Source organism: Balearica regulorum, chromosome 5 (genome assembly GCF_011004875.1).
Source record: "Balearica regulorum gibbericeps isolate bBalReg1 chromosome 5, bBalReg1.pri, whole genome shotgun sequence".
Classification (NCBI taxonomy): Eukaryota; Metazoa; Chordata; class Aves; order Gruiformes; family Gruidae; genus Balearica; species Balearica regulorum.
Window position 1 is genome coordinate 70,553,552 of NC_046188.1, and position 21,625 is coordinate 70,575,176.

Consider the following 21,625-nt stretch of genomic DNA (forward strand, 5'->3'; position numbering starts at 1 on the left):
TTGGGGGGGGTGCTACAGGATCCCTGCCTCTTGCTTTCTGCGCCCATCACGTTTAGCGAGGAGCCCTGTTACAGCCCGGCTCCCCGCAGGGACCCGCGGGCAGGTTAGGCGCAAACCTGCAGAGGTGGATGGAAATGAGGATTCGAGACGGTTTCCTTTTCAGCCTGATAATAAAGCGTATTAAGTGGTGAATTGCTTCCCCGAAGGGAGTAAGGAGCTCCTCCTGTGACATTTAAATTTGCACGCCGGTGTGGGGTCAGCGGGCGTGATGTTCCTGACCCCGTGGCCTTGGGTTTTTGCTGAAGAACCAATTTGAAATTTTCCAGTTGTATTTAATGGGACTCGGCTGCCGGAGGCATCAGCAAGGTGGGTGCCAGAGATGGAGCTGGAACCCTGCGCCCCGTGCGTGTCCCACGCCTCCGGCCGGCTCCGGCGCTTTGTTGTGCGGGGACAGGCTCTCGTAGGGGTCAATTAAAACCGAAAAAAAGCTTTTCTGTCCCAGCTCTTCCCGCACGGTGAGCCATCGTCAGAAGGATAATCTGTGGCAGAGATTATCCCAACTGAAAAGTTGGGATTAATGTCAGAGAAAATTGGATTTACTGTTGAAATCTGCTACCCGAGGGAGCTGCGCTGAGTTGTACCCAGCTCCTGCATCTGACGTTCCCCAAACTCCCGCTCTCGTACCGTGACTTTCTGCCGCCACGTTGGCGGAGTCCCTCCGGCCGCAGCGTTGTCCTTGGAGGTGACGCCGTGCGTCGGCGGCGGTGACCTCACCCAGCTGGGGAAGGCGGCGCTGGGAAGGAGCAGCGGGGGCTGCAGGCACCCGCAGAGCCTTCGGGTAAGGTTTGGGCGCCGGGACGAGCGTGCTGGATGGGTGGGGGGTGTTCAAAAGCTCACCCCGAGCTTTGGGAATTCCATCCTTTGAGAAGCATGGGGACGGTTCGTCCGATTTATTGCTGCGGTTTCCTGCAGCCTCGGGGATGCTGGTGCGGCTCTTCGCTCCGTGGCTCGAGCAGCTCCGTGCGCCAGGGAAGGTGCCAGCTGGGCCCAGGGCACACGCTGCCATGGGGGTTCCCCCCCCGCCTCGCTCCCCACGTCTCCCGGCCGAGCAAACCCAGAGTGCCGGTCAGGACTTGCTCTGGATGCCAAAGCGTCTTCCCACCCGGAGCAAAAGCCACGAGCTCCTGGTTCCATTTAACTGCCGCTGTAATGCCGCTAATTATAATTGACTGTAATTGTGCCAAAATTCATCCCAGCCAAGAGACGGGAGCAATTTGGACTGTCATATTAACGTGACGGAGCGCTCAGTCACTCTCCCAGCTCGCTCCCTTTAAAGCGGCGGCTGTTAAAGGAGCTGTGCCGGAGCCCAGCGCCGGCGGCTGCGTGGGGTCTGCCGCACCGGCCCCGCGCGGAGGAGGGATGCGCAGCCCCCAACTGACCCCGTGTCCCCGGGGACCTGAACCGTGGGCGATGCCCCGTTTTTACTGTGCCCTTCTCACCCCATCGATACGGGGGGGGGAAAAAGGTTTGGCCCACCGAGTTTGGGGGTTTGGGGGGAGATGACGGAGCGAACGCTCTCTAGTCCCCGCGCGGTGCTGCGGGCTCTGCCACGCGCCGCTCTGCGTGCTTCGGCTGCGCGCCGGCGGCGAACGTGAGACACCAGCTCCGCTCGGTGCAGGCTCTGTCGGCTGGGAAAGCATCCGCAGCCTCTCAAAGCCACCTTCTGTCTGGCTCCCGCACTGGCTGTTTCGTTTGAAGCCAAATAAAAATGACGTTAAGCTTCGAATGTTCCTCTCTGGCTGCTGCTTCTGCCGGGTGCCGCGTCCCTGTGCCCACGCTGCCGCGACCGGAGCCAGCGACGGCAAGTTCGAGGGCCACCGCATCGCAACGCGAGCGGCCGCTGGGCAGCGTCAAAGGATTGAGGACAGTCGTCGAGAAAAAGGAGAGCAACGAGCCCAAAGTCAGGGGAAGGGAGGAGAAACAAGGTGAGCGTCGCCTGCCTCGCCGGGAAACGCGTACGTCCGCCATCCGTACGTTCGGAACAGGATGGGACCCGCAAGGCTTTTGCAAAGGACCCGCCGGCGTGATGCGAAGTCACGGTGCTGCGCTCGGCGCCGGCCTCAGGGGGGGTAATTAATAACGGGCAACGCGGTAACGGTGATGTTTGGAACGGGACGATGGGGCGGATCTCACGGAGCAGAGTCAGCCTGCGGAAGCCGGAGGTGCGTTTGTGGGACTTGTTGCTATAGAGATGCGATGGCTTTTCTGTCAGAGCCTCCAGTGAGAGCAGTTAATCCATTTTTAAGAGGAAAGGATATTTAATAAAGGAAACAATTTAAACTGGATTTACAAGATACGCTGAATGGAAGCACCATTTATTCTGTGGTTTCGTATTTAATTTTAATATCTCAATAAACCTCTCTAGAGTCTTCTGCAAAAACAAGCTGGAGTTGGAGCGGGTTGGACCGCCCAATATTTCTTAAAAGCAAATCAATTTGACAATGCTGGAAAAAAAAAAGCCTGCATCTCGATGAGTATTTTTCCGCTCTCCTTAGTGGCCGGAGCGCTGGAATAAGTGTATTAGAAAATGGACAAACTGCTCTAATGGAGAGGTGTTTTGGAAAGGATATCGAGTGAAAAAGCTTGGCAGAACGGGGTCGGGAGCGCCCGGGGTTCAGCGGCAGCTGGTGCCCTCATCCCCGAAACTGCATCCTCTGTGAATTACACAAGATTTCGGGGCAGGTTTAGGATGAAGCAAGAACAGAAGAGACGACGCTTTGCACGCAGCGGCCGGGATGGCCCAGGGTCTCCGCAAACCCCCGCCGTGCGACGGCATCCCCGGCAAAGGGCCGCGGCGCCCGCCTGGGGCGTAGCTGAGGGCGCAGCACCGTCCTGTCAAAAAGCCCCCCGAGCGCGAAGCGGGGCGGGATTCTCCCCTGCTCCTCGTCTGCTGCTTTGTGCCCACCCAACGGGGGAAGCACGTGCGCGCTGTACTTAATAGCTAAGCCAGGGTGGAATAGGTGGTGTCTGGGTCCCCGCCGGCTCTCGTGTAAAATTAATCCCGTCTTTTGGACGTCAGAGACGCGCGTCACAAACCCCAGCGCAGGTGACGCTGCGCTTTTCCGCGTAGCCCTCGGAGCAAGCTGGCAGAGCAAAGCCGCAAGGAATCTGGCCCCGGTGCAAACGTCTGGTCAACACCGGCCAGCTCGTTAGGAGGAGTTTTTCTCTGCACCCGTAAATAACGTGGTTCATAATGTAATAGTTTCATCGATAACCCAGCTTTTCCTCCCAGCCCTGCTCGCCGCCATGCCCGTGCTGCTGCTGAGCCGGGATGCGGCGCTGGGAGGAGGGCAGGCTCCTGCGCGGAGAAGCCCGTCGGAAGATCGGGATGGGGATGGTGGCGCCCGGCAGCGCTTTGCACTCGATAAATGAGAAGGTTACAGAAACGCCGCAGGATTTCCCGCTGGGAAAGCGGTTTGTGCCTCTTCCCAGAGCGTTACTGCTTCACGTGCTGGGAACGTCGTGGTTTCACACGCAGGAAGAGCTGGGGGCAGGATCCCTCCCTCCCCCTCCAGAAGGTAAATTCTCCCTCCTCCTCCTCAATGCCGCGGCACGGGGACAAACTCTCCAGGCTTTCCCCTGTCCCCGCGGATAACCTGGCCTTCATTTCCTCCTTAGTATGCAAGGACTGAACCGCACAAAGCCGGCCGCGGTTTCTCCTCCGTTGGAAGCACCAGATGTCTGGTTGGGCGTCCTCGAACGCAGAAAGCAGAGCGGCGTCCTCCGCAATCTCGGGCTGGGCAGCAAGAGCAGCGGCGAGAGCGTTAAGGAACCACGGTCTGCGCCTTCAGACGTCTCTTGCCTTTGCTTGAGAGGTTTTTTCCCCTCGTTTTCCTCGTCACCCTCGGCCATCAGCGGGAATTGCTCAGGAAGGGGACCCTGAATCGCTCAGCGCGAGGGTCGTTTAGCGATTAATTGGTTCTCCTCTGTGCCAGGCTGGGGGACGTTTCTCCGTTACCAGGCACAGCCCCCTTCCGTATCGCAGGGAATAAGTAGGGCTGAATTCGTGCCACGCTGTATAATTACAGCCTATAAAAAGGGAATTATATGGCATATTAGTGCCATTTATTTTACCGTATTAGCCGTTTTCACGCACGCAAAGGAGCACGGTCGGGTTTTGTTCTCGCCTCCCTGCGAGATGAAAGCTGGGATCGCCTGTGGGAATGGATTTCCCGGGGGGAGTCGCTTTAACACCCGGCGGCAGCGACCCCGCAGACGGGGGGCTCGGGACCCGGGGAGCGGCAGGGCTTCCCCGCGCACCCACCCCGGTCCCGGGGACTTTGGCCAACTACAAGCGACCGCTTGCTCCCAACTCATTTATTTTTTTATCTAATATTTGCAAAAGTTTATTTCTAACTTTGCTTTCCTCCTTCGCAAGGGGTTTCGTTAGACGTCGTGATCTGAGGGGGGTGATTGTGGACCTGGCTGGCGATTAAACAAACCGCTTTTCCCTGACCGTAAGCTCCCGGCGAAGGCGGTGGGGAGGATCGCTGCATCCCAAAGCAGCTGCTGGGGCGACGCGGGGCCGCGGCGCGGGGACCTGGCTCTGCCCCGGTGTCCTGGGGAGGGCCGCTGCCTGCGGCCATCGTCGTGGGGCAGAGGATTCCTCGGAGGACCGCAGCGCTTCATCATCCAGTGCGAGAACTGCACCGCCTACCTCGGCCTCCTCACCAGTTCTCCTCTAAAATCTGGAAAGAATGCAACGTTATTTATAGATGGGGAGGGGGAAAAACCCCTTTCCAGTGCTTTTCTGCAGAAAGACTCATTCCTCCATGGTAAGGAAGCAAGCAGAGGCAGATTTACTTATTTATTTTATTCCTCTGGATGTTTATTTTAAATTAATCCTGTTGGGACAAATGTCAGACTGGAATTCTTGCTCGAGTCGCTTCCTTTAGCTGATCTAATCAACAACGGCGCATGTTTTATAATAATTCATTTTTCAAGAAGGATGGAATTTGCTTACTCTTTTCTGTTTCCTTTTACCTAGATCCTGAGTTTCCTCCCTGATTTTCTTCTCTTCAATGCTCATTTTCAAAACCACCTTTATGCTGATATATTTAAGGCTGGAAAACATTGCAAACATGTTTCCAAACATGCTGTATTTATAGAAACATTAAGATTAATCATACGTGTTTATTCATTTAAAACCAAACCCCACAAAAATCAACCTTTGCTTGCAGCATCTCGTTCTGGACCTGGTTTGCCCACCCTCTCTTTGTCAGGGCAGCCGTGCGGCTCCGACCCTGCGGTGACAGCAACGCGGCTCTTCCCGGCGCGCTGAGGACGTAGCGGCGATGCCGCAGCCCCTGGGCAGCCCCAGGTCGGGCTGTACAGCTCGCTGCGGTGGAGACGGGGATCTGCGTTGCGAAGATCCAGCTGTGGCTGCCATCTGGTGCTGGTTTTCTTCCTCTCTTCAACTGCAACTTCCCTGCCACCCCAAATAATACCTGTAACGCACCGATCCCGTGCGCAATCTCAGGGTGCGTTTTAGCAAGCGCGCTCCCGGCCTCGCTGATGCCGATCATCGTCCAAGCGTGAGGCCGCAAGGAGATAACCCGTGTCCGCAAAGCACGCGGAGCCCCGCGCGGCGCAGGAGGAGCGCAGCACGCGCTTAGCCAGCCTTCACCGCACGCGTAGGGACCTCCCAACGGCTTGGTGGCAGGTACGGACGGAGACCTGCCCGCTCGCTCCATCCCTGCCCGTGCCAGGCCATCTCCTGAGGGCTCAGGGGAAAGGACCCGTTTGTTTCCTCACCCAGCCCCAAGCCTTCCCCCCGTGCCCAAAGCCTGGGTCTGCACAGAACCCGCCTGGGAGGTGAACAAGGCGCTGTTTGCCGTCGCAGCCCCAGGCCCTGCCTACGAACGGGCGCTTGGGGGGGGGACCCAAGGAGCAGAAGCAAATGTGAGTTGTGGGCGTTAAGAAATGCCGCATCTAATAGAAACAAGCCCTGGCGAAACGGGGGCTGGGGGCTCCCGTTTTCTTTCCAGGCAACACCCGTGATGTGGAGCCCTGCCAAGACGACGCTGATCTTTTGGAGCCTGCCAGCCTGGGTCCCGCGCAGACGGCACCGCTTCTGCGGGCAACCCCCTCTGATGCTTGACTGTCCTCTCAAGGACAAGTTCCCCTCTCTTAGAGCCATCATCTCCCAGTGTCCATCCGCCGCCCCTCTCCAACCTCCCCCTCGAACAAATTTCCTGGGGCAAAGCACGTGGTTTGCGGGGTGTTTATTGCTCCCGACGCATGGAAGGATATTGCAAATCAAAACAGGGCTGAGTCAAACAGGTAATTATCAGTCCCTTTCTGCACACTGGGGTTTTGTTGTTTTTTTTTTTTGCCTTGTGACGATGACTTCTGGCGTCAGAGACGAGATGCTGCAGGTTTTGGAGGCGTTGGAGCAGATTCAGTCCTCATTCTGCTGCCTGTGAAATTAAGTGGGTCACAAACATTAGTTGGACAAATCCAAGCAGCACACAGGAAAAGACTTGTTGGTGCTGCGAGATACTAGGAAGGCACCCAGGTTATGGCGCGATCACCTGAGCTTTGACTCCGTACATTTTGCTGGAAAGATATTTCTTATCCTGATGTTTGATATGGTTTTATTAAGGAATGTAAATAATTTAGAGACAGCAGACCCAGAAAAGCATTATTAGGACCCGTGTAGTATTGACAGATATTTCGGCCTCCCAGTTGAGGCTTAGGAGGAATACTTGTAACGAAGGCGGATGGTTAGGAACCCTAACCATCTATCACGCTCGTATCAGCGAGAACAACGGGTTTTCATGAGACGGTCAACCCTTCTGCAATTATTTTCCTACTGGAAACAACGTCTTGCTGAGCACACTTACACGGGTGGTGATCCCTGGAAGGGACCTGCGGGACTCACAACTTCATGACAGCCCCGCAAGAGCCGTTTGGGAGCCCCAGGCAGCTGCTTGTTGTAAAGAGTAGTAACAGATACACCTAGACCGAGTTAAGAGACTTTGGGACTCTCTCACAACACAGGTTCCATCGCTGCGTCGGGTTTAACGTGTCTTTGTATTGAAAACTGGTGGTAAAACCACAGCTGGCTGCCGGCAGCGCGGGTGTTTGTGTGCGGATCCGGTAGCCAGAGGTAGCCCCGGTCTGAAAGGGTTGAGGGGATTAGAGACCGGTCAGTGGGTTTGTGGAGGATAAAGGGCAGGAAAAAGGGAGTTGTGGTTGTTACTGACTTCAAGTTGAATATGCTCGGCCTGGGAACGGTTCCTGCACATCGACCTGGTCTTGTTGGGAAGGCTGGGAGCGAGTGCCCGTGGCGGCACCAGGAAAGCTCTGACTCATGGCGACAGTTACCCAAACGCCGGCCCCGTTGTGCTGGCGCCTGCGGTATTTCTGAACTTCCTCTGACCTCCTGCCCAGCTGGAGCGGATTTGCCTGCAACGCTGGCTCCTATATGGTGTGTGCAGCCCTCGGCGGGAACGTATAGCCGTGTGGCTTCTGCCAGGCGTGCTGGCTGCCTTCCCCGCAGGCTCCCGGCCGCCTCCGTGTCTTGTCCCACAGCCTTGCCATCCTCGCGATCCCTGGGGACCTGGTCCCAGCCCTGCGCTGGGAAGGTGGGCAAAGCCCAGGCAGGACGAGCTGCTGCTGACCGTGCGGGTGTGCGGTGGTTTTCCCTGCACGGAGCAACTACAACTCCTGAAATAGCTCGGTTCAAAAGCAATTTCACAGTTATGCACCACGGAGCAGGGGAAAATGGCACTAAGCTCGGTGTAAGGTCTTTGCAAGTTCAGCCAGCTGCATATCAATTAATTTGCAGTTGCAAGATAAGCAGATCCTTCAGCACTACATTTTCCTTGAAAATAGTGATTTTTGTTATGAGGGAGATAGACGGAGCCTATCGTAACAATCTCCTCTGAATTGTTTAGCATATTCATCCAGCATGTTTGACTTTGCTTAAAAAGACTTTCTTTTTTTCCTAGAGATAAGAAACTCTGCCTTACATAGTGAGCTGATTGTGAAATGGCTTCTATGCTTATCCACTTGGTTAAGAGGCTTTATTATTCTAAATTACTGGATAACCTTTGGACGCACAGCCACAACATCAGATTTCTTCTTCCTCTGCTTGTTTTACTTTTTGATCTGGAGCCGCTCAGCTCCGTCCACGGGGTCTCCTTTGCCTACGTTAGGAGTCACTGTCCCGTTGCTGGTTTGGAAAATTGGCAGCAGCTCAAGCTGTTGTTCTTTACAGAAACCTCCTTTCTCTTGCTAAGCTTTTCAAGGGGCCTCCTTTTTGCAGTTTCTCAGACCAAAATAAGTATCTGGTCATGCCCAAATGGCCACTTTCCTTATCAGACCACCGTTTCTGATAGCTGAGGCTGAATTCTGCAGCCTGCTCTAAACCTGAGTGTGCCCCGCATGAATGATGCTGGGAGACTAGGTCAGTGTAATGCATATGATATTATAATGCATATAATAGTAAAGCATTTTAATGTCACTTTTCTGCTCGTGCGAGTTAGCAGCGAGGAAAAGGCCGAGGGGACTATTCGAACCAGCGGGTGGTTATCTAGGGTGGAGGTCTGCTGCTGCTACGGTGCTCTTAAGGCAAAGGCAAATGTTGGGCTTTGAAAGCATCTTGGAAAGTGCTGAGAGTTACAAAACCCCTCCTTGTGTACCTGGAAGATGTGATTGCGGGGAAGGGGCTGCTGCTACAGCCCCAGGTAGATGAGGATTGCTCTGAGCAAAGCATTTCCATGGGCAGGGCTCCGCAGGTTTCCCTTGTCCCGTGGAGCTGCGTATGCCCGTGGGATGCAAACAGTTTCAAGTGGCTTGGGGTTGGCGAATGGGTCTCACTTCTGCGCGGTTTATAGGGAGTCTAGGATTCTATGGATGAAAGGCACACTTAAGCGCAGGCCACGATTTACCTGTAGATAGTAAAGTCAGCTGGGTTTGGTTAATCGATGGGCATGCGGCAAAGCCTGCCTGTTTTCCCAGGCATTCGCAGTGGGCTGGACTGAGAACGTCGCTCCGTGCAGTCACGCGTGCTGTCCAAGTTACGGGAGGCAAGGGTTTTAAAGCTGCTGCGGATGTCGTCGTAAACGTGGAAAAGCAAAGGGACAGACTCTTAAATTTTACATTTGAGTAAGTTGGTACGCTTTACTTCAGATCGTGTTGAAGGTAGTTTCTTAACACAATGCTCTACGTGCTCTGGCAAGCCCCGGTGATAACATCGGGTTGCTGTGGCTAGTCATGGCACGCTAGTCTGAGCTAGGCAGCCAGGTGGTGACTCCTGCCGAAATACTTACCTGCAGCAGGGAAACAGGGATCCCAGTTCATCCGGAGTGCAAGCAGCGCCACGAAAGTCAGCAGATCAGGCAGATGAAAGAGCACATCTGGAAGCCTCTTCCTTCCCAGGCTCGCAGTTTCTCATTAGGATCAGCGGACGCTCGCAGACGCTGTCATCGCCGGGCCTCCCGCTCCCACGTGCATCTCCTGCGCAGGTCCTGTAACCGGGGCAGAGCCACAACATGGATTTACTCGGCCACAAGAAGCGGGGTTTGCCCTTCGCTATGTGGAATAACGTGACGAAGGTAAATGGTGGGGGCTGAAAGCACCTTGACAAGGGCTGTGAATTATGAAAATCCTCCTGGTATATCTGTAAGAAAGAACTAAACGCTTCCATCGCTTGTGGTTTGTAGTATAAACTCGTAGGCAAACCACAGCAGCCTAAAGTTGGGTTTCCTCAGTGACGCTTTGTTTTCTGAATGTACCCTTTCCGAAGGAATGGATCTGTCTGTGAAATACGTTCCCGTAGTTTTGCATGCTCTGAACATGAGGCTTAACGCTGTGAAAATCAAATTAATTAACATCCAGAGTGATCAACAGGCATGTCCAGTACAACCACAGTGACATGGGGCTTAGCCTGGCAAACGACCAAAGCCGCCCCGAAGCCCGTGTTGTTTCCGTAGAGACTTTGCATCCCCCCAGATACCTGTGCTACTCAGAGCAGTCCTTAAATCAAAGTTCCCTTGCACACCTAGGAGAAACATAAGCCCACTGACATCGAGGGCAGCCTTCTATTTCTAGCAGTCTGCAATATACTTTCAGAACCACCCTGTTACCATACAGAAATACTCTAGACCTATAGATATGAGGGGTGAATAGAAACAAAAGAGGACAAGCGGTGCTGGGTTGTCACGCCTTCTAAGAAACAAAAACTTCCCTTGGCTGCGTTAGCACTAGTGTTAGCGCCTGTACTGGAGTTTACTGTAATCAGAGTCTTTTCCTCCAAGAGGAGGGCTTTCCAAGGAGGCCTGATTCTTGCCTCAGTACCACGGATTATATATGTTGGTGCAGCTTCACTTTACGCTGGAGTTGAGATCAAGATCAGATCCTTGGACCTGCCCTCAGAGCAGCAATCTGGTAAGGCTACAGAGCGTGCAGATCTACAGCTGTGCTGCTGGTGGCAGAGCAGAGTGCACCAGCTCTTCCTAGAGCTAATGCTATATTTACATCAAAATAAAACTGTAAAATGTAAAATAGTCTAGCTTCAGGCTCTCGCACTTTACTACAAATGCTTTGTCTGCCTTGGCTGACAAAACGCTCTTGGCTTTTGATCAAAGAAAACTAAGTGGAAGCTGTTTTTTCTCTTGATGCTTTTGACAGAGAGTCCCTGCAAGACTAGTTAAGGCGCACAAGCCCCGTGGTACGCTCTGAAAACGCACTGAAGAAAATATGCACAGAACAATGCCGGTAGAAAACGATTTCTGCTCGTGCAGAAATAGCATCCTTATGGCACGCTGCTCAGGCTCGGACCACGACCCGCTGGCTGCAGCGCGTTGCTGCTTTGGTCCAAGCCGCAGCGTCGGGCGGTTTGCCTTGAGCAGGGGCCGCGTTAGGAGAGTAACACTTTGGGGAAAACACCTACGAGGTTTTATAAATCCTGTCCTTTGGCTTCCAGGCGGTGGCACGGCCATCGCCAGCACGGGCTCAGCGGTCCTTGGTGCACCAGGTAACTTGTCTCTCCTCCTCCGGGCCGCTAAAACTGAGCGGTAATCAAGCGTGGCACGACTACTAATTAAGGCTGCTTTGGCCTGGTATTGCAACAACCGCTACAGGCATTTAATTAAGGCCTGTATCGCTGCACGTAGCCACAGAAAAGGGCTAAATACAAGCTGGGAAGCACCGGGCGTTACGCTGTGCTGCGGGCAGTGCCCCGTGGCTCCCAGCAAGCCCCCGCGGGGTTTATTTTTAATGTGTTTCGGGGAGAGGGGAGCGTGGCCGTTACCGCGACACCTGTTACAGGCAGCAATGGAGACGGCCGGGCGGTTAGAGAGCCCTCGGGGTGCCGGAGCGCTGACTGGAACCCCGGCGGGGGCCTTCGGGCTGGCTGCCCCGCACTAAGCAGCCGCAGGGGCCCTGGCGGGGCGGTGGAAGCTCCCCGGCCCTCCCCTCCCGGCCCCTTCCCACGTCCGGGAGCCGAGCGGCGGGGCGGAGCCGTCGCGAAATGGCCGCCGCCTCCCCGCGGGCCGCGTCCCGCCCTCCGCGGCCGTCACTGCCGGCGGCCGCCCCGCCTCGCTCCGTCCCCGCGGCCCCCTGACGGCGCCGGCAGCCGGGCCGGGGAGCCGCCGGCCGCCCCCCGACACACCCCCCCACCTCCATCCCTGGCATGCGGCGTGGCGGCTGAGGCGGCGGGCCGAGCCCTCCCAGGCCATGTTCCCCCGGCCCCCCTTGCCCGGGGAGGTGAGGCGGGCGGCCGCCTCGAGCCGCAGCCGGTCCCGTCCGCGGGGCGCTGGCGGCGGCACCGTGCTGCTGCCCTCCATGCTGATGTTCGGCGTGATCCTGGCCTCCAGCGGGCTGCTCCTCATGATCGAGAAGGGTATCCTGGCCGAGGTGAAGCCGCCGCCGCTGCACCCGGTGGCCGGGGAGCTCTCCCGGCGGGGAGGAGGCGGCGGTGGCGGCGGCGAGGAGGCCGCAGGCGACCTGGACTACGAGGTGCTGCGGGACATCCGCAACCGCACCATCCGCGCCGTCTGCGGGCAGCGGGCCATGCCCCGCAGCGTCTGGGAGCTGCCGGCCGGTCAGCGGCGGACGGTTCTCCGGCACCTCCTGGTCAGCGACAAGTACCGCTTCTTGTACTGCTACGTGCCCAAGGTGGCCTGCTCCAACTGGAAACGCATCCTGAAGGTGCTGGACGGGGCGCTGGAGAGCGTCGACGTCAAGCTGAAGATGGACCACAAGAGCGACCTGGTGTTCCTGGGGGACATGAAGCCGGACGAGATCAGCTACCGCCTGAAGAACTACTACAAGTTCATCTTCGTGCGAAACCCCATGGAGAGGCTGCTCTCGGCCTACAGGAATAAATTTGGGGAGATCAAGGAATACCAGCAGAAGTACGGGGTGGAGATCGTCAGGCGGTATCGGAAGAACGGCGGGAATTCGGCGGGCGATGACGTGACCTTCTCTGAGTTTCTCCGGTACCTGCTGGACGAGGACGTGGAGAGGATGAACGAGCACTGGATGCCCATCTACAACCTGTGCCAGCCCTGCGCCGTCAGGTACGACTTCATCGGCTCCTACGAGCGGCTGAACGCGGACGCCGACTACGTCCTCGAGCGAGTCCAGTCGCCCTCCTTCATCCGCTTCCCCGAACGGCAGTCGTGGTACAAGCCCGTGACGGCGGAAACGCTCCATTACTACCTGTGCAACACCCAACGCCGGCTGATAAAAGAGCTGTTACCAAAATACATCCTGGATTTCTCGCTCTTTGCTTACCCCCTTCCCAACATAACCAGCGAATTCTGCAGGCAATGAGTCGTTCCTTTCGGGATCTGGTGTAAACTCTGCCTTCGCTGCGAGGATTTGCTTGTGCGGCCATTGCTGCGAATATCACCTTGCTGCAGGGCCTGCGAAACTCGCTCTTCTATGCATTATTTCCTAATTTTATACTTTTCAAACACTGTTTATATAAAATATTATATATTGCTTTTGCTACTAGAATAGTTTTTGTATTGTTCTGGTTTTAATGTGTACATATGCCGCTGACTTGAGCACAGTAGCTTTTGTATATCTATTTTGCTTTAAATTCTTTTTTATGGCACAACATGGAAAACATCCGTAAGGAAATTGAGAAATGGATATATTTTAAGTATTTTCTCCTCCTTTTTTGTGTTTTATGCTAAATAGTACGTGGCTGAATTACAATCATAATATAGTGGTTGATGCGCTAAAAATTAGCGCCGTTAAAACTGGTTCTGGACTAGGCAGGAGATAGGGGTTTTTTTTGAGTATGAGTAGAAGAAAAGGCTTTTATGATCTAGGCCCTATTTATCCTTTATTTTCTCATCTCTAGATGGTGCTTAAATGAGGCTGGTCTCTTTTTCTGTGACAGTAGTACCTCTGTCTTATTATTATTAATTATTATTTACCATTCAAATAGAACTAGTGATAGGATAATATTCACTTTTGTGCAATTTTTAAGATTTGAAAGTACCAACTATTTACCCAGCGTAATTTATCAGATGCAATATCAAGCCATAACAATTTTCTCCCCTCTCTCTTTGTCTCTGCATTAAAGCAATACAGATTTCTGATAAGCTCAGAACCTGTCCTGGTTCCTGGGACAGAAAGCAGCAAAGCCCCAGCCGCACGCAGCGTGCCAGCTCGCAGCCTCGGCGGTGCCTGCGTGCCCACGTGCGTGCAAACCACCGTGGAAAAAATGCTTTCTCCGGCCATGTTTGAAAGAATGGCAATTTGAGGATTAGTTCTCCCTTCTTTTATACGCGTGCACGCCGGTTTTGTAGCTACTGGTATTTAATAATGACCGTTAAATTGTAAAAGATTGGGAGGTAACGTAGAGTGTTGCTCCTGGGAGGCTGTGTCCTCGTTTGTAATAAAGTTTTTATATGAATTAGTCTGTTGCTGAGTGCTTTTCCTTCGATGTTAGTGTTTATTTGCATTCTTGCAGAGGTCGCCTGCCCCTCCTGCTAAGCCACAGCGTGGAATAGGACGGAATAGGCAGGTCCTGCCTCGATTAATTTGTGTTTTAAGTGCCAGAGCGGCGGTAACAAGTGGAGAAAGAAACGCATCCGAGACGATTACGCGACAAGGGCAATTGGATGAAAAGCGGCAGTCAGCAGCAAAATAGGCGCCTAATTGCTGTGGAGTTGATACAAAGCAGTAGGGATGGATTACGGATGCTGCGGGAGCCGGTGGTTTCCGGGGATTAATCTCTCAAAAAGGGGGATGGAAAATTAAGGTGTTTTCTTTAGGATTTGTGAAATTGCCTGAAAGAAGGGCATGGAGCCACATCCAAGCGCTGGGATGAAAAATCCTGCGTAGGGCCTGACTTAAGTAACTTTCCAGATTTACTGTATCTATAAACTCTCCCGGCGAAGTCACCGCCTCCCTCTGTTGAAGTCCGTAGCCCAGCAGAGCCTTTGCCTTGGGTGATTTTTACCTTTGCTAACGGGGTCGTGGCTGGGTACGAGAACGATGACGGCCGTGCTCCTGGATTTCACCTCCCGGCTGCCGCCTCACCTCTGCAGCCACCTACCCCGTGCGAAAAATGGGGCAGAAATTGGCTTCGCTCCCCTCGCACCCTGTCTGGAACCTGCAAAATCTCTCTCTGTCCCCAGCGATTCCGGTGACGAGGTGGGAATGTTTGGTGCCCGGTGCTGGAAGAGCTGGAGATCTGTCTTGTTCTCCAGCCAAAGGCACCAGATACCGGCGGGGAATCGGATTTGATTTTGTAGAACAGATGCCGACGGTGGGGTGATCTGAGTTTTAATTAAGCCTGACCTTAGGGTCTCTAACTAGGAATAAGCTGGTTAGACTTTTCTGTCTTTGTCTGCTGCTGTGAAGCTGAGGGAACGTTTCCTGCTTGTTTAGCGATTGGGTTTTTAATTAAATGTTTGTTTCTCAGTAGTTTTAAAGGTTTGTGCTGCTTGTTTGTTTATCTGCTGCAGCTCCTGTTCTCTATATTAAATTTTTGTCTCTTGTCCCCTTAATCTAATTTATTGCACACAGAAGGAGTTTGGTTTTTCTTTGACTGTCTCCTGCTCCTTTTCTGGATATCATTGATCACCTTTTTCTCTTTAAATAAAAGCAAACGGCCTCCCACCTCCTCGCACCCTCCCGTAAGGAGGGTTTTAACGCAGGCAAGACCTCGTAGCTTGGGCAGAAGTTTGTCCCGTTCCTGGCAAAAATGTGTGGAGTGTGGAAAAGTCCCCCAAAAGCTGAAGCGAGGGGCGTTTTGTCGTGTCCCTCTAAACCTTATTTCTCCTACTTGATCGAGGTTACGGACCATCTTTGATTTTCTTACCCCTTTGCTGCAATATGAAAAATCAATTAGGTTTCCATTAGCGGTACTTCATTTTATCCACGGCCAATAATACAATTTCCTGAGAAAGCTTTTGGCCAAGTTGGAAGAAAAAAAAAAAAACCAAACTCATCTCCCTCAGCAGCTGTATCGTTTCTTTCTTTTGTCAGGTGTTTCTCCGGTGTGGAATCAATCAGGAGCAAATTCCACAGCTGACGGGAGCCGCTGGAGGTGGGAGATGCCGAGCAGGATCCAGCCCTCCTCTGCGGGGACCGGGGACGCGTCCACGAGAGCAGGGAGGAGGGGACCTCACAGCAGCTCGAGTACAACCCAGGAGGAAGCCGTGAAGTTACGAGCTGTTTTGGTTTTAATCAAACTGGTTGAACGTTCCTGCTTTCTGATCTGTTGCGGCGTGGCAGCTCCGTTTCCCACCTTTCCGTCTCCACGCTTGCAGGCACCCAGCAGAACCACAAGGCGATCTTGCCTCTCTCGAATTATTGTATTTTATTAAGCCTCGACGCAGCACCGAAAGCCCCAAACTTCCCCAGGTAAACAACGTCAGGTTTGGGCCTTGGGGGTTTGTCGCTGCATCTCCCTCCCTTGCTTTTTCTGACGCGTGTCGGTAACTCCCAGCCCTGACCCTGCTGTTCTCCTGGATTCCCCGTGGAAGCGTGCCTGGATACGTGGAGATGCTCCAGCAGTTTAATTCCACCTCGTTCTTTGGAGAACTTCCGATTCCCTCTAAATTACCACAATGTTATTAATTTGTCGTTAGTCCCTTTTTAGCCTGCTTGTCTAAAAACAGCCAAACAAAAGGAAGCGTTTTGCGTGCTCGTGAATTTGGCCGCTTACACGTACGTATTTATTCCTCCTTCCCGGGTAGCTCTTGGACCTGCTAATCCATTTCCACCAAAGCTGAGAGGGGAATTTATTTTACTGCATCCCCTTTCATTGCTCACAGCTCTTGTGACTTTAACGCGGTGCTGCAGAAAGGAATCGAGCGCTTTGCTCTTCTTGGGTGAGTGCTGGGGAACGGGGACCTGATGGTTTCTCCTTCCCTTGAATCGCCGCCCAGCTCCAGGCAGGAATACATTCCTATATTTTATTTTGTTGTTATTTATATTATAAGGAATACATAAAGATTTAACAATGTGAAGTTTTGTGCTGGAGAGAGGATGGGGCATAAAATCCTTTTTCTGAAGGATTTAGTGATCCAGCATCCGAAGATAACTGTCCGTTGTCGGCCACCCTGTCCCGCGTATCCCTGTCCGTCCAGCTCGCTGCTGAAAGGAAAAAAGACCCGACAGTGAGCAAGGAACGTTCTCCAAAGGCAATTACCAGCCTCCTAAATTGTTGTAACTCACCGTTACGGGATGCAATCGCAAGGAATTCCCTATTTATACAGGCAAGTGTTTATGCCGTGCTAATTTCTGTATCTCTCTGCTTTAGGAGTTCATTCCACTCAGGATGCTTTTTCTACATACAAACATAAACCAGCGTGTTCCTGCCCCGCACAAGAAACCAAAAATAGGCAATTGCAGCCTGGCATTACGTTTGTCCCTTTGGTTGGGTTTTTATTCGTTTCCTGGGTTATTTTCTCTCTATATATATAATATATATATTTTCCTCAGTTATATTATCTCTGTATATTATATATAAAATATATATATTATAGCTCGTCTGTTATACCTGAGCTCGATTTCCTTGCTCACGGAAAAGTCTGATTAAGGCGATCCTCCTGTGCAGTGAGTCTCGTGCGTTCAGTTCCTTAATGAGCACTGGAAAAGCCCTTGACTTCTGCCGTCAACGAACCGGAGCCGTGAGCGCTTCCGTCAGGAGCGGCCGCTGGCACGGGGGAGGCAGGGTCCCTGTTTCCCCGTGATGAACCAGCGCGTAGGTGTTTTCTGAGAGGCGGGGGGGGAATCGATCCCTGTTCGGTCTTCGCGTTGTTTAAATAATTGCAGCGAATGTGTTTAATATCTTCAGCGTCGTGCTTGGGCCACGGTGGCAGAGAAGACGAGGGCTGTTTGATTTTTGGCATTCGGAGCTGGCAGTTTGGTACTGCCCTTCGGACGAGGGAGCGGGACAGGTCAGGATCCTTTGCTGTTTCAAAAATCTCGTTTTGTGTGTCGTGTTGTTTACGGATTCCAAGGTTATGCCAGCAAAGCCTCCCGCCAGCGTACTAAAGCCCAAGTGGTTGGCTTTTTGCAGTGCAGCGCTGGGAATGAGTATTGAAGCTCCGTGGTTTCAGAGCACGCAGAAGAGGTGACTTTATCCGGGATGATTCGGGAGGGTGCATCGGCCACCGGCAGCAGAGCCAGCTCTGGTGAGGAGGAGCGCTCGCTGAGCTAAAATTTGGCGTCCGCAGCCTGCTGTCCCTGAATTTCTAACCTGGGGTCATCGCAGTCAGCCGCTGGCAGAAAGCAAAGGGCTTTAATCACGTTCCCTCCGGTCTCCACGCTGAGCTCCAGCACGCGTGTCAGATTTTTCCTCTTTCCTGTGGGCTTTTTCCTATTGCTTTTGCAGAAAGAGCTGACTTCCTTGCCAGGCAGCGGCGCTGAAACGAATGCATTAAGGCTGCCAGTCGCCTCGCTGGCTGGTAGCCATGACCCCGGCTCTGACGGGAATAAAGCTTTCCGAAACGCGGCGGCAGTAAGCGGTGCCACGGGCGGCTGCTTTAATGCCGGCACGAGGCGTAAACCCAGCTCTGCTTCTGCTCCTCTTTGTTTTCAGCTCGCCTTACGGCGGAGCGCAATCCCCGCAGACCGTGGCTCTGGCTTTCGGCCGCGTTTCTTTTTCGCACAGAAGCACGAGCGTCCTCGGGTCATTTCTTTCATCGCAGGCGGGATTTTGAAAGAGCCGAAAGAAAACGCCGCTAGCGGGTCTGGTGTGTGTAACGAGGCCGAGATATTTTGGTGGGGTCGGTAGTCCGCGCGTACCGGCTCGGGCCTCGTCAGCAGTGTGTAATTAGTGAGGGTCTGAGCTGGCACTGAACGAGCTCCGTGTAATCGGCGAGTCCCGCGTCGTTCGTGAGGACTCGCGGCTGTGCTGGGGGGGTGCCTGCGGTCGGAGAGGGGCTCATCCGGTCACGCACGCTGTTTGGGATTGGGGACTGGAGCTCCGGTCAAACTCAGCAGGGTGGTTTTTACCGAGATTTTTGGCTTCAGATGGAGGAAACTTCATGAGATGGGTCTTTCGATGAGATTTTTTTTTTTGCCTTTGGGGTGCTTCTGGGCAGACCACGGAAACAGTTCTTGGGTCAGAACCTAGCCAAATCCCCGTGGCCGAGGACTGAGAGATAAATAGAGTTTGTAAAATCTTTTGAAAGCCTTGAACTAAGGCGCTACAAAAACGCAACGAGCTGTTAAAACAAAACTGTGGCTTCCCCTGTATCTGGCTCCCGCAGATAAGACGCTCAGCGTAACAGGGCGTGCACGAGCAGTGTGCTTTTCTGGGCAAGAGACTTTATCTCGGTTTTTCGGGCAGACTTTATTTGTAGATGAAGCCAAATCAGTACCAGCCTGCTTTCCTGAGAACATTTTATTAAAAGACAGAAAGAAATAGAGGCATGAACCTCTGTAGCGTTAATCAGCGACGGAGCTCAGCGGTGCAGCAAGGAGTCGTCTCCTGGGATGGACGGGATGAAGGTCCCGTATGTCCTCAAGGTAGGACACGTCCAGGTCTGGGTTCTCCTCCTGTAGCTCCCAGGCAGAGGCTGAGTGGTCCTGGGTCCCTCTGCCTCGTGCAGGACTCGGGGTCTCCGAGGGCTGGATTGCACCAGGAGATGCCCCGCCAGACCGGGGTGTGGATGAGGAGGAGGGTCGGGGCAGGACCTGCGCTCCCTCTCCTTGCTCACAGCCTGGCTCATTCCTCCAGCGTCTTTTGGAGATGAACCTCGCCGTACGACCCAAGACTGAAGTCCTGACCTCCGTGGTGTCACACAAGGCTTTCCCCAATGAGTCTGCTGGGGCAGGGTTTTGGTGTGAATCCCGTCGGCGCGTTTGGTTTGCCCAGAGTGTATCTCTACCCTTTCTGCTGTTTTCTTCCCGCAGATGGATGTAAAAATTTTATTACAGGTCTGCTTTTATGCGCAAGGCTCAGATAGTGTCTGCGCGCAACAGCAAGATGAAAATCTGGAGAAAACCACAGCGTTTTTTATTTGTGTGCTTCAGGCATGACTTTGCTCTTTACAGAGCCGCTTCCTGTGCTCCCTGTGAGTGCAAACGCACCCAAAAAGGCCGGTCCTGTGCCCGGGGGATGTCCACCCCCGGAATGAGGGAAACACCCTGCCTGGTTTTTTGGTTAACTCGTGCAGAGCATGCCCTGCCTTGCCCTCTGGCAGTGCAGGACCGAAGGGTAGCAAAGCAGCTAAAGACGATAAAAACGTTGAGTTAAAAAGGTGCTGGGGTGGCAGTTTGACGTCAGACTGCCGCGCGCACGCGGACACACCAGCGACCGCGTGACTCATGGAAGGGTTTATTCGGTGATGGGGGAAAAGAAATACATTCATCGAGTGAAAACATCACAGAGGCTTTTGGAGCCCTTTTGTGGGTAATGACATCAGCAGAGATTTGCCAAGACAGCATGGCTCCGACATCGCCGTCAGACCCACAAAGGTCCCGGAAAAGGACGGTGGAGCCATTGTCGAAGGCATTGAAAAAGGTTGTGGGGAAGGGTGGGGATATTCAAAGCTCTCCTTTTGGAAGCCTGCGTTTCCTGGGTCTTTTTATTCTTTCCAGGATTACAATTTAAAAGGTGCTTCGTCTAATTGCCCAGGCAGGCAACAAGGTGGGCAGCACGGACCTGAGCCCACCGCGCCAGAGCCGGCTACTGCCAGAGCTGGGGAAGCCACGTGATACTGGGAGCAGAACTGGTTTGCATCATCTCCCTCAGGTTCTTAACGAGGTTTTACAGAAGAGATTGGAGTTTCTCTGGCCACCGGCAGACGGCTTCCGTTTGGGGATGCCCTGGCAAGGCTGCGTTTCCAGGTGCCAGCCCCGCTTCCTTGCCCCCCTCGTTGCCATCGAGGTTGCCTCCAGTCCCAGTTCTGTACTGGTTTGTGTTGGGAGATGACAGAAAAAGGGCTTCAATGAGAAGAGGTCGGCGCAAAGGGCTGCTGCCGGCCCTAGGCTGCCACAGAAGGCAGCGGTAACAAAGACAGTGAATGCGCAAGCACGAAATGCTTCTTAGTTTCCTGCTTTTTCTAACGAACAGCCAAATTATTTGGCAGGAGGTTGACTTTGAAGTTAGTCGCCTTCTGGGGGAAGAAATACCCCTCTTACCCTAGGATGCGGGGCAAAGCTGGTTTGGGTGAGACCTCTGGGGCAAAAGTTAGGGATGAGGCCAATGGATCCTCTAGGCTGAGATTTTGGGGGGCTTGGGAGACTTCCAGAACTCCGATTAGCAAAGAGCCAGGTATGAGCCGGGATGGTCCCTACATCCCAGCAAGGAGCAAGGGAAGGCAGGGCGGCAAAATCGCACAAACCACTTCTGATTTCTCAGCCCTGGTAGACGGGCAGCAGCGATGACCCCCCGTCCCCTCGGGCTGGGGTTTCGGCTGCGCCACGTGCTCAGCAGCAGCACTGGCATCTTGGGCATCTTTTCCCGGAGTGACGATACGCAAGCCCCTCCGTAGCACGTTTCGGATGTTAATTTTAGGCTTGTCGAGAGCTGAGAGACGACGTGATGGAAGCCAATGCTTCCTGCGAGAAGGGGACGGGGGGCAGAGGACCTCTTTGGCCTAGGAAGGGGCTGGGGGGGGGGGGCTAGGAGGCATCAAGAACATTCCCACGAGACCCCAGGGTGGTTTTGACAGAATCAGATCAAAGCTCCCATTGAAACAAAGAAATCTTTTTTCGGTAAGGAGAGGGAAATCTCGTTCAGGCCCGTGCCATCTCTGGATGAGGCTCTTTCACACGGCGTAAACCAAGCGAAGGAGGAACGGTGGGATGAAAAGCAACGTGCCCAAGCAATGCCCCCCCCCCCGCACCCCTCGGCTATTATTGCAGCTATTTTGCATTTGAATGAGAACTTTCTCCTTTCGCAGCCCACTTCCTTCTGGGGCTTGAATTGGCAAATGGAGTTGTTAAAAATCTCCAGTCTTGAGACCTGACAAAAGATGGTTGCTATGGAAATAATGGAAGTTGCATCGTGAGCAAAATATCTTCAGGCCCAGAGCCAGCGGGAAGGAGGAGGGGACACCTTGTCGGTCACGCAACTTCTGCGGGAGCCCACGTGCCCCCACGCGATTTTCCTCAGATACCCTTATTCCTT

The 21,625-nt window shown here is 53.6% G+C and overlaps 1 protein-coding gene and 1 long non-coding RNA gene across 3 annotated transcripts; one reads left to right on the plus strand and one right to left on the minus strand.

Annotated features, from left to right (window-relative positions):
• Nucleotides 1-6,273: 6,273 nt before the first annotated feature.
• Nucleotides 6,274-11,495, minus strand: LOC142602197 (uncharacterized). Of its 2 annotated transcripts, none has more exons than XR_012835882.1 (5): nucleotides 11,329-11,495; nucleotides 9,339-9,536; nucleotides 8,958-9,113; nucleotides 6,906-7,020; nucleotides 6,274-6,479 (listed from the first exon to the last, which is right to left on the minus strand). It is a non-coding gene; the product is annotated as an uncharacterized LOC142602197 (long non-coding RNA). The 2 variants fall into 2 exon arrangements; XR_012835883.1 differs by having other exon boundaries at nucleotides 10,961-11,485.
• A 155-nt stretch (nucleotides 11,496-11,650) lies between these two features.
• Nucleotides 11,651-13,945, plus strand: CHST14 (carbohydrate sulfotransferase 14). Its single transcript, XM_075755647.1, has one exon. It carries the CDS (start codon nucleotides 11,746-11,748, stop codon nucleotides 12,844-12,846), a length of 1,101 nt encoding a protein of 366 aa, XP_075611762.1. The 5' UTR covers nucleotides 11,651-11,745; the 3' UTR covers nucleotides 12,847-13,945.
• The last annotated feature ends 7,680 nt before the right edge of the window (nucleotides 13,946-21,625 follow it).

Bases quoted from the DNA above. Each gene is read 5' to 3' on its own strand.
- CHST14 (XM_075755647.1), top strand. From the start codon at position 11,746: ATGTTCCCCCGGCCCCCCTTGCCCGGGGAGGTGAGGCGGGCGGCCGCC.